General features: G+C 38.8%; 1 protein-coding gene across 1 annotated transcript in view; it reads left to right on the top strand.

Moving 5' to 3' along the window:
* Nucleotides 1-12,725, top strand: part of atpaf1 (ATP synthase mitochondrial F1 complex assembly factor 1) — a 31,476-nt gene that overhangs the window by 1,611 nt on the left and 17,140 nt on the right. The window contains exons 2-7 of the mRNA XM_069938955.1: nt 598-703; nt 7,170-7,226; nt 8,457-8,519; nt 10,847-10,897; nt 10,990-11,037; nt 11,970-12,065. Of these exons, the coding sequence (XP_069795056.1) occupies nt 598-703; nt 7,170-7,226; nt 8,457-8,519; nt 10,847-10,897; nt 10,990-11,037; nt 11,970-12,065 (421 nt within the window). The remainder of the gene's footprint in view (nt 1-597; nt 704-7,169; nt 7,227-8,456; nt 8,520-10,846; nt 10,898-10,989; nt 11,038-11,969; nt 12,066-12,725) is intronic.

Here is a 12,725-nt window from a genome sequence, read left to right as displayed (position 1 = left end):
CCACTCAAAGCATGTGAGGAACCAAAGGCAGTCAACTGGGTGGCTAGACCTGTGGGACCGCTGCATCTCCACTTCCTTGCTCCCTGCGGGTCTGCACGAGCGGCAGCGCTGCTGCTATAGCGGCTCCATAAGTACCGCCATCTATTTACCTCCAACTCTCTTTATTCCCTACTAAGAATTGAACTCTCTGGCTTGTATCCCTTTATCTTGTGCTTTCTACTGAAATGTTTTTTCTACTCAAATTTTGTATTGGAAGGTGACTATTAACATTGCACTGGCACAAAAATATGAAATGTAACAAATAAGCTGGAGTGTCTAGTCAGCACTTGATTCTGCGCTGCCACAGTGATGCTCTCCTTGCAGCAACAATGTGTTAGTATGCCTCTTAAGCATGCTTTGTTACAGGTATAACGTTAGATTGATGTCTCTTTTTCTAGTTTTGATAAGTTATTTACATGGTTACACTATTTATAGTAGATTGGTGTTTCCCTATCTTTTCCATAGTTCTGTAATTTATTATTTATAATATTAGAATCTTTGTCTTCCCTGCTTCCATTTTTATCTTTTTAATTTTTTAAAATCAATTTTTATTTCTAGAATAAAACCAGCTGAGTATGAGACTCGTATGTTAAAAAAAGAAGTTACAATGCAGCCACTAGGACATTCAAAGCAGGCTGAATTTGTCAAATTTATGGAAGAGAAGGTAAGAATCTGTATGGTAGTATTAAAATACACAGATTTAAGTTTTCAGTTAGTTTAGTGAGTTATTTGGAAATTAATAAAGCGTCGGCTTTGGCCCCAGGTGGTAGTACCATTGCCTCTTGAATTGGAAAGTTGTGGTGTTCAGTTACATTCTAAAGAACTGGACTCAGAAACCTAGAATAACAATTTCGGTACTCAGTGAATGTCACACTGTTCAAGGAGCAATAAAGAGGCAGGCATTCATCAGGATGCTCTATCGACTATAGTTTGGCATTTAACGCCAACATCCCTTCAAAAGCAAACTCAAAGACCTAAGATTCAAAACTCCACTATGTAATTGGATCATGGATTTCCTCACCTCCAGGCCACAATCAGTGAGGATTAAGAACAATCTCCATCAGTACTGGAACACCATAGGGCTTTGTCCTTAGTCCCCTGCTCTACTCACTTTACACCTACGATGGTACAACAATAACACTATCTACAAATTTGCCGACGATGCCACTGTTATTAATTTCATTCAGGTGCCTTGCTGTTTGGCATAGGCAATCATGTGTCTTCATCCATCATGATCTCTGACCCTCCAAATTGTAGTTGTTGCCTCTTCTCCTTCTTTGAGCTGAGACCATAGTCGATGTTGAATTCATGATTATATCAGTGAAAAATACTGAAGTGGTTTCCCATTGTCTTCTTCAGTTGCAATGTCCTGTTGTGGGCCCAGAGGAACCTAAAACCCAGCAGCAATAGAAATTCACCAAATCAAATGGTTACTTAAACAAAAGTTCCTTTTAATTATCTTTAAACATGAAAAGAGGATTAAACTTTAACATTACTATTAACTTAACTTAACCCCCTTCTAATTCTAAGCGCACATGTATGTAATTTGTATGTAAGTTCAGAAAAGTCCTTTAATTCACAGTTCAATCTCACTTCTCACTCCTCCAAGTTCACTGGTTGCAGGCAATTCTTATATTGTGCACAGAATTTAACATTTATGAATTTCATCAGGCATTGGTGTTTGAAAGGTAAATGGTTACTGCTCAGGAAGGTTCTTGTTGGTTTTCAAAGAGAGATTTGTTGTTCGTTGGACACCCACTTCTGATCTGCCACTTCAGTGTCTTGCCGAAGAAACTTGCCCCATCAGGGTTTTCCAAATGATAACCTTTTTCTTTCAGGTCACCATAGAGTTCCTTTTTGTTTCTCTTATTTCAAGTAAAACATTATGCAGCCAGCCATCTCCTCTTGTATGTAACACAAGGGCTTTGACCAGGCTGAATAAAGAACTCACAACCCATCTTCAAAATGGGGTTTTTCCACAAGCTTGCCAGCTTGTCCTGTTCCAGTCCCAGCTGCTGCTGCTGAACTGTAGAACTGAATTCTCTTTCTTTTTTTCTCTCTCACTCAGAGAAAACCATATGACCCTCTCGGATTTGCCAATTGCACACAGACAGACTGCGGCTCTGGACCTAATCTTCCGAGTTCGTTCATCTGTTGCTTTCCAAAACTATAATCCATTACTCCACAGCATGTCCAATTAACACCTACTTGTGAAGTCCTTATAAGTATTCTTCAAAGTTTTTGCAAAGGCACTTGGAGCCTGGGCTGTCTGGCTTGTGTAGAGCTCTGGCATTTTAAATGAGATCTGTTTTGTTTATATGTGACCTACACTAAAAAACTTGCCATAATTTATCTCCTTTAAAACCTATCTTTATACAATATAACATAATCTGTCATAGTTCATACTGGATGGGTAACCCTGGTTATTGATCAGCTGATTCATCTGCCCAGCGGTTTTAGTTTTAAATTCCAATTTGTAGAAGCTGCTTGTAAAAACCATCCACCACCTGCAAACCATGTGACCTTGATTTGGAACCTAAGCAGGTACTACACATTTCCCAAGGGTGACCTGAAGGCTGTTGGACTGAAGGTGCGCCTTCCACCTCCTTTTGCTGAGCAATTGTACCAGCACCAACACCGATACTGCTATAGTGGGTTGTATAAACAAAAGTGATGAATCAGTATACAGGATGGAGATTGAAAACTTGGCTGAATGGTACACCAACAGCAGCCTTGCACTCATCGTCCATACAACCATAGAACACTACAGCACAGCAAACATTCCGCTAGTCCCACTGACCTGCACCCATTCCATAACCATCCAGACCTCGCCCATCCATATATCTATCCAATTTATTCTTAAAACTTAAGAGTGAGCCTGCATTTATGTCAGATGGCAGCTTGTTCCACACTCCCACTACTCTCTGAGTGAAGAGGTTCCCTCTAAATCTGCCCCCTTTCACCTTAAAGCCATGTCCTCTTGTATTTATCTCTCCTAATCTCTCATCATTCTTCTATGCTCCAAGAAATAAAGTCCTAACCTGTTTAATCTCTCCCTGTAACTCAACTCCTGAAGACCCGGCAACATCTCTGCACTCTTTCAATCTTACTGATATCCTTCCTGGGTAGCTTGGTGATGAGAATCGCACACAATACTCCACATTTGGCCTCACCAATGTCTTATAAAACCTCACAATAGCATCCTAACTCTTATATTCAATACTTTGATTTATAAAGACCAAAAGTTTTTTTTTACAATCCTGTCTTCCCATGTCACCACTTTTAGGGAATTATGTTGCTGTATTCCCAGATCCCTTTGTTCCTCCGCACTCCTCAGTGCCCTACCATTTACTGTGTATGTGCTATCTTGGTTTGTCCTTCCAAAATGCAACACCTCACACTTGTCTGTATTAAATTCCATCTGCCATTTTATGGTCCATCTTTCAAGTTGGTCTCGATCCCTCTGCAAGCTTTGAAGGCCTTCCTCACTGTTCATGATGCCTCCAATTTTAGTGTCATCATCAAACTTGCTGATCCAATTTACCACATTATTAGCTAGATCATTGATATAAGACAACAAACAACAATAGTCTCAGCACCGATCCCTGAGGCACACCACTACTCAGAGGCCTCCAGTTTGAGAAGCAATCATCCACTATCAAAACTAATGAGCGGATGGTTGACTTCAGAAAGGGAAAGCCAGAGGTATACAATCTAGTGATCATTGGGGGATCAGAGGTGGAGAGGGCTAGCAAATTTAAGTTATTTGGAGTCACTCGCTCGGAGGATCTTTCCTGGACCCAACACACTAATGGCACCATGGGGAGAACATGTCAGTGCCTCTACTTCGTCAGGAGTTTGTGGATGTTTGGTATTTCAACTGAAACCCTGGCAATTTCTACAGCTGTATGGTGGAAAGTGTGCTGACTGGCTGCATCCTGGTCTGAAAGGTAAACACCAATACCCCTGAGTGTAAAGCCTTCCTCAAGGTAGTGGACACAGCCCAGGCCATCACCGGCAAAACCCTCTCCGCAATTGAGAAAGTCTACAGGGAACACTGCCATCAGAGAGCAGCAGCAATCATCAAGGATTCACACCACCTAGCACACGCTCTGTTCTCGTTGCTGCCATCAGGAAAGAGGTGTAGATGCCACAAGACTCACACCACCGGGTTCAGGAACAGCTGCCACCCCTCCACCATCAGACTGCTCAACGACAAACTCGATCATGGACTTATTTAAGGGCTCTTGTGCACTATTAATTTTAAAAAATTCTCTCTATATTGGACACTTTGTGTACATTTGTTATCTGTTTGCAGTTCTTTATTCTGCCATGCCCGCAGGAAAAAGGAATCTCGGGTTGGTTTGTGATGTCATGTATGCTCTCTGACAATAAATCTGAAATCGAAATCTAATTAACCATAGTATTTTGGCTAATATTGATCGCCTTGTGAAATAGTAGATCCATTTTTTTTTTGTATGTCAATTTGTATTCACTTTCTGCGTAGAAATTAGCAGTACATATACCCTATATCGCAATGAGGAATAAATTTTAAATAAAGAGACATGAAAGATGCAGCTTAGCTGCACGTTTCCTCTGTTGTATGTTCTTGCTTTATTCATTATTGGGATGTTAGTTTTAAAAGCAAAGCCGGTTCTTAGAATAAAATGCTGTCATTAAATGCTTGAGCAATAAGATGATGGATGTAGTATTATATAAATGTCAAAAATATAAGATGTGAGAGATTAACAATAAATATTGGAATTCAGAAGGAATTGAGATTATTGTGGACAAATCTCTGAAAAATTCAAACAATTTAGAAAGCAAATTGAATGTTGGCCTTTATTGCAAAGGTCTGTCGTTTTCAATTGTTTATTCTCACATGTACTGAGATATAGCAAGAGGCTTGGATTTGTGTTCTATCGGACAAGTTAATCAATAGTGTAGTAGCAGAATCAAACAAATAAATAAACCATATAGGGATGAGTGTTAACTATGAGATAAAAGTTCAAAACCTACTGCTGGGTATAAAGAAGTTTGCAGTGACAAACAATGCAGGGCATTTTCTTTTGCCAGTGAGATATCCATTTAAGACTCTAATTGCCTTAGGAAAAAAATGAGTTTTAAATCTGTAGCTTCATTTTTTTCAAGCTTGTGTATCTTCTGCCCAATGGAAGGAGGAGAGATGGCTGGGGTGGATGGGTCCTTTGCTATCTCATCATCTTTACTCAGACAGGGTAGAATATAGGTGGAGTTAATTGAGTGAAGGTTGATTGGAATGATGCCTTTTCTTGCAATCTTGGGGTAAGCAGTTCCTGAAATGCATATGTTGGTGAGGATTTTGTTGGAATTCTCGTAGATCTTTGAAGAGGCCATATCTATAATAATGATCCAAAAAAAGGATTTGCTTTCCTTTGGTGATGGCAGCAATGGTACTCAATATTTATTTCCATGTGAAAAGACTGCCGCACAAGAAGTCCTGCACCATGGTCTCTTCACAAAAGTTAAGAAGAATGAGGGCTGGTTTCACTGTAATGTATGAAATTCTCAAGTAATAGATGCCACTGAGAGTTCCTTTTGAGAGAACATAGATCTTAAGAGGCCTAATTCTAGAATTAGGCATTTGGAACTAGAGGATCTTTCTTATCAGAGAGAGCATTCAAGATTTTGAACTTTTGGTAGAAGTGGAATAAAGGGAAAATGCTGGATGATGTTGTTTCAGCCATGATTATTGAATGGCAAATGGATATGGACTGCTAAAGTAACTGTATGAAAATATGGTGAGATACTCATGGTCTTATTGAGTGGTAAGGCAGACTTGAGGAGGCACATTTCTGTGTATGTTGAATACTACTGAAGTTATATTAGTTGATTATGAGTACTAATCTATATAAAAATTAACATGTACTTCTCTACATTTTCTGGGAATACCCACTACTCAGCAGGAACACAGTTGAAATCATCAGTGAAATCATTTGGAAATATTGTCCTGGATTTTGCAATTAAAACATCGGTGAAGCTGTGAATGTCTTGTGATATTAGGCTACAAAACCTCTAACAATTTGTGGAAAGTACAACTGCATGGTCAAATACACAAATCGAGAGATTCCTTTTCCATCACAGGTTTCCTGTTGTAGCAAACTTCTGGTATAGTCAACAGATTAGGTACGCTGAAGAGAACAGATATTTACCAATAGTTCCCGCCATTTAAAAAAGAAACTGAAAACATGATATTTTGTTACAGGAATTGAGAGAGTTTGTTTGCTGGCACACTACTGTATATTTACTACTAACCTTTTATAATCTCAAAAATTTCCTAAAATTTATTGCTAAATGTTGTGGCTTTTAATCTTTCATTTTTAAAAATGCATTTGTTACTTCATCTTCTTACTTTATTTCACGTGTATTTGTTCTGTGTGAAAAATTTTCTCTTTGTGGATCTTCTTTGTGATTAATTTTTAAGGCAACCAGAGATCCCCAGAGCTGATGTCAAGAAAGGTAAAATTCATGCCACATAGATCATAGGATGATGTGCATAGTCAGGGCCAATGCTCAGTTTTCTGCTCTATTTCCCTAATTTAACTGTGGTACAGTAATCTACCAATTGTGCCCTCTGGTGGCAATTACAGAAACTTTGTAACAAGATTGCCTTTGGGATTATGCTTCTACATTTTTTGAATGCTCTCTAGTTATAATTATATTAAGAATTTGTGTCCATCAGTTCTTTGCTCAGCTTCTCAGAAAAGTAGACTGCAATGTAAATGTAGTTCCAGGGTAAACAGATACATTTTAATCCATTGGTTGCCACAAATTTATTTTACATTACCATTCTCTCACAGTAGCACCCATTGATTTCATTTCTGTGAAAATTAGTTTTTTTAGAATAATGTTGTGTTGCTGAATCTTAAGTCACTTTTGTAGGAATGAAAACTACAGATGTTCACGAGAAATATTCAAAGCATGATTAATTAAAATACCACTTGCTGGACTGAATGCCTATTGAGTGCAAGTGAGGTCTTTGTAAACCGCTCCAAGACATGAGTATTTAGACGGGGTCAGTGTCTGGAATGGTCAGTACCTTAGTGTGTTTGAGATTTTTGTTGCATGGTATTCTTTTTTTCCCTCCACAGTCAAAACAAGTCAGTGAACGAGCATCTGGAAAAAGAATTGGTTTCACTAAAGATAAGGTAAGAGGTATTTAGTCCCTTGAAACTCTATCATGTAGAATTACAGCCCATAGGCAATTGTAAATGAGATGAATTTAATAGATCAAATATTGCCATGATGTTGCTTGAACCATGAGATTAAATTGCAGCATTTCAGTCTTTTTTTGGTATTCTGGGTTTATGCAATTTACTCTCTGAGTATGATGCAACTGATTTAATCTAATTCCTGAATTATACAAGATTTTCTAAGTTGGCTAATTTAAGATGTTCATTTTGGGGTTGTGAATTTGAACTAGATTACTGTTGTATTGAAATTAATAGTTAATTGTTGTTCAAGCATCAAAGCATTTACCATATATACTTGTGTAATAATTGAGTCCTTTAGATCAATTTTTTTGGTCAAATTTGGGGTGTCAACTTCTACATGGATACTACTATTTTTCAGCGGTAAGTACCTGCATCGTTCAAGGTGTTGGGAGCTCACACATGGCTGGGTAGTAAGTCCTCATTTGTGGGATTGGGAGCTCTGATGGGCAGGCGGCCGAGATGAGGATCTGCAGTGGGGACGTCAGAAGTTCAGATGGGCAGGCGGCCAAAACAAAAATCTGCAGTCGGGGTGTCGGGAGCTCTGGTGTATGTGTAGCTGGAGTGAGGATCCGTGGTCAGGGTGCCGGGAGATCAGATGGGCAGGCGGTCTGGGCCAAAAAATAGGGGGGGGGGGGGTCATCTTTTATACGGGCCATATAAAAATCGAGCGATTTGTGGGCCAAAAAACAGGAGGGTTGACTATTACACAAGTGTATACGGTATGTGCTTGCTAACAGTATGGAGATGTGAATTTTCCTTACTACATGATGAGTAGAAATGCACTGCTTGCCAGAACAACAATGAAAAATGCTCTAAACACTTTATAGATCAATAGATCAATTTTTTCATAAGTCGCCTTGCCCTGTTTAGGGATTGAGATATTACCTTGAAAATGGCAGTTAAAAAGGGCGATCAGATTAAATTGTTGTTAAATTAGAAATCCTATTTTCATTTCATCCAGATTGTTTTCTTTGCACTTTATCCCAGTTCTCCCTTGTCAAATTTCTTCTTCCATAAGCTGTCAGCTCAAAGTGTGAAGTAATTGCTCTTGATCAGTGTGTGCAAATATTATTCAACATTTTCAGTTTCATTAAGATTCGTTATTTTGGTTTTGATGAGATGATTTGTCTGAGGTTTATTGAATCTTTCTCCGTTGTGCTTTAGACACTCCAGTCAATACTCAATCTGGATATGGTGAAAGATAAAACACCAGATGAAATAGCTCAGGTGAGTATTTAAGTAGAAAATAAGCCATGAAAGAAACATCCCCAAAACAATTTAAAAAACCCTCCCTCCCAACCCTCCCTCCCAACCTTCCAAAGTACTTAGTGTACTAACCCCCTCCACGACACTGGTAGCGAGCGGCCTAAGCCACTAAGTGACCAACGGATTCGGGTTGAGATACAATGAGGTTTTGCATCTCTCCCAAACAGAAATAGCAACACAGTATAAACAAAAAGTTCAAGTATGATGAGCTTCTTTCAACTCTTTAATCACCTGCTCCTCATCAATAGTTATCTCTTCAAAATCACTACATTCCTTCTTTTGCGCCTCTTCGGTCTTTCTGTGCTTTCTTCTTTTTCTCCTTCTGCACCCCATTATCCTTCTCTCTGGAAACTCCATTGGATTTTTGCATCTTAGAAGACGAAGACTGACCCTTTTTAAGATCAAGTAAAGAATTGGCAAAAATCAATGCATCTCCACCATCATCAAAAAATTGAGATTCATATTCCCCATAAAAAAACCTTTAAAATACAGGAAATCTGAAAGCAATTTTATAGCCTTTCTGCCACAGGGCTGCTTTCACCGAATTAAATTCTTTGCATCTTTTAATAATATTTTAACTGAGGTCCGCATGAAAGAACACTCGATCACCAATGGGCATCCATGATATCGGCCATTTTGAACTGCCAATCTTAATATCAGTTCTTTGTCTTGATAGCATAAACACCTCACCAAAACAGACCAAGGTGGCTGACTGGGCAATGGTTTCCTTTTAAATCGCTCTGTGGGCCCTGTTCAATTCCAACCCATCTGGAAACATCTGATCCTAAAACCTCTGGAATCAATTTTTGGAAATTGGAAACTTGGTTTGAAAAAAGAGGGAGTACTACAATAAATATAGGAAACAGGGAAAGAAGGAGATGTTTGGGTACTATATTGAATGTAAAAAGAATCTTAAGAAAGAAATTAGAAAAGCTAAAAGAAGGTATGAGGTGGCTATAGCAAGCAGGGTGAAAATAAATCCAAAGGGTTTCTACAAATATGTAAATAGCAAAATGAAAGTGAGAGATAAAATTGGTCCCAATAGAGAATCAGAAAGGACAAATGTGTGTGGAGCCAAAAGAGATGGGGGAGGTCTTGAACAATTTCTTTTCCTCAGTATTTACTGAGGAGAAGGTTATTGAACTGTGCAGGGTAAAGGAAGCAAAGGGGGTATATATGGAGACTATAGTGTTTAAGAAAGAGATAGTACTGGAGCTTTTGAAACATAAATGTGGATAATTCTCCATGTCCTGACAGGATTTTCCCCAGGACCTTGAGAGAAGTTAGTGAGGAAATAGCGGAGGCTCTGGCAGTGATTTTTCAAATGTCATTAGAGACGGGTAAAGTGCCGGAGGATTGGCATGTTGCACATGTGGCTTCTCACGTGCTTGCGGAGCAGGATTGGCCCTGGGGATGTCAACCAGGTTGGCAGCATGGTCCCTGACACGGATTTCCAGGGGAAGGGAAACAACCTTTCATGTGGGGTGGCATTGGTGGCAGTGCACAGCAGGAATCTGATTGTGTGGAACTGATCCCTTTTAATCAGCCACATCAGTGTCTTTCTGAAGAAACTTGCCCCATCAGGATATTCCAGATGAGCTGAAGTTACTTTGCCTTCAAAGCTTAGTGTTTCAATGCCACTTATTTCTTATTTCAAGTGAAACATTAGGCAGCCAGTCCTCTCCTCTTGTATGGTTCACAAGGGCTTTGACCAGGCTGAATTTACAACCCGTCTTCAAAATGGGTTTTTTTCCACAAGCTTGCCAGCTTGTCCTGTTCCAGTCCCAGCTGCTACTGCTAAACTGAAATCTCTCTATCTCACTCAGAGAAAACCCTGTTTTATTCTCTCTCTGCTTGCAAAACCACATAACCCTCTTAGAACAGCAACCTCCACTCAGACGGACTGTGGCTCGGAACCTACTCCACCGCGTTTTTTCATCTGTTGCTTTTCAAAACAGCAATCCATTAGTGAAGTATCAAAGCTTTTGCAAATGTATTCTGAGCCGGCCTGTCTTGCTTGAGCAGAGCTCCAGTATTTTAAATGAGATCTGTTTTGAAGTGTTTGTATGTGACCTACACTTAAAAAAACCCTGCCACACTTATAAAACACAACACATTCTGTCACACAATTCTTGCATAGCTTGTCAATGTTAGTTTTGTGAAGGTTGTGTTAAAAAGTTATTCATCTGAGTTTGATTGATGCAAAAAGATTATCTGCTTTTTTTCAAATGTTATGTAAACTTTGGGAATACCTGCAGTTTAATTCATTCATATTTATATATTTTCAGATCTGGAATCTGTATTTTGCTTCAAAGAATACAATCTCGGCAGTTATTCCTGTAAGTATGATTTTGATTTAAGGATTAACTAAAGAACAATTAATTTTAACTTTTAAAATGGCCAATTTTGTAATAATTTTCTTCCTTCAAAGAGTGCAACATTTGATCTGATGCACAGGAGATCACAAAAATGCCCCACTGTGAGTAATAATTTAAATTTAATGTCACCATAATGAGATCTGTTAATTTTTTCATTGAAAGGACTTTATTGTAGAAGAATTATTTAATTTGCATATTCACAATGTTTTTTTTCTCAACTCATATTCAGTTTGTAAAATTGTTCAAAAACTGAAGAAATCATAAAGGTTTGACAAGTATATTTCAAGAACTTGAATTGAGAAGAAAAAATTAACTACATTTGCAGCAGAGAAAGAGCAAGAAAGGAAAATTCAAAGCCAACCTATTGATACAATCAAGTCAAGAAGTGTTATTGGCTGAATAGAACAAGAGGGAGAAAGGGTGGTGGAGGAGAGGTGGGTGGGTAGGGGGAAGGAATTGAGACCATATGTGAGATTTTTTTTGGTGACTCCACCAGATGTGCAGCTGTTTTAGCAGAACCTTTACCAAATATAGGAATATATAACGGTGAGCTGAAATAATATTCCAAAGCAATTCAATAATCAGAATACACTTTTACTTTTTGTGAGATTATCTGTGATGCAGCCCAGGTTCACAAATCTGCTGAGTCTGGGTCCTGGGATGTAGTTTTGAATTCCACCCTCCTTGCCATTTTAATCCAAAATACAACAAAACAAAAATCGCCCCCAATGAACTTCGAGAAGGAGTCTTGATGGCAAGAGTTACCCTGTCTAAACAGTTGTTTTGAATATGTTCCATGCCACACGATAGATATCTCTGAAGGCTATTTTTCATTTAAGTAAAAATATAAAATGCTGGAGAAACTCAGCAGGTCAAACAGTGTCTTTTATGTAGCAATACAGAACCGACATTTTGGGCTTGAGCCCTTCATCAAAGTATGAAAAAATGCCGGCAGGTATCTGAACTAAAAGGAGGGTGGGAGGGTCATTTTTTCATTTAGATGCTTTTTATAATCAAAGTATTTTTGTTCCAGTTCCTATATGCTTTGCCAAGACAAACAGGCTATGAGTTCTTTGTGGGGCAGTGGTCTGCAACTGAGCTTCATTTTTCTTCATTAATAAACTTTCAGGTATGTGACTGAATATCTAAGGAGTGTCTGACATTAGAGAAAGCTCTTTTGCTGCTCTGTGGTGCATTATTGATGTGCTAACAATATCTGTTATCATTATAATTTATTTCCAAGAAAACTACTCCATTACAGTTACTCAAAAGAACTTGCCACTTTTAGAAAATAAAAAGACGGAATCAGGATGTCAATGAAATGTTTTCCTTCTTCCTGAATCTTGGCTTCCCCTCCACCATTGTAGACCAAACCTGTATCCATGTCTTATCTACTTCCTACATCTCTGCTCTTGCCTCTTTTCCCTTTTGGATAGAGTAAGAACAGTGTTCATCCTGTACTCACTGTCCAACCCATCTTTCAGATCCAACAAGTCCTCACTAACAAGCACCTATTACCTTCCCCTTCAGTTTTTCAAAGAGAAGGGTTCCTTTGCAACTCTCTGGTTCACTCTTCCACCCCCAACTGCTATTCTCTTTCATATAAGCTCTTTTCTATGCTACTGTCAGAGCTGTATTACCTGTTCTTTCATCCTTTGCTTTCCTACCACCCAGAGACTTGAACAGTCTTTCCAAGTCAAGCAGCAATTCACTTGCACTTCTTCAGATCTTGTGTACATGTACTCCATTTAGTCTTCACAAATGAGGCTCTTCTGTGATGGAGAAACCA

Source organism: Narcine bancroftii, chromosome 5 (genome assembly GCF_036971445.1).
Source record: "Narcine bancroftii isolate sNarBan1 chromosome 5, sNarBan1.hap1, whole genome shotgun sequence".
NCBI classification, from domain to species: Eukaryota; Metazoa; Chordata; class Chondrichthyes; order Torpediniformes; family Narcinidae; genus Narcine; species Narcine bancroftii.
The sequence above is the reverse complement of the archived record's forward strand: the minus strand, read 5'-3'. Positions and strand labels throughout refer to the sequence as shown.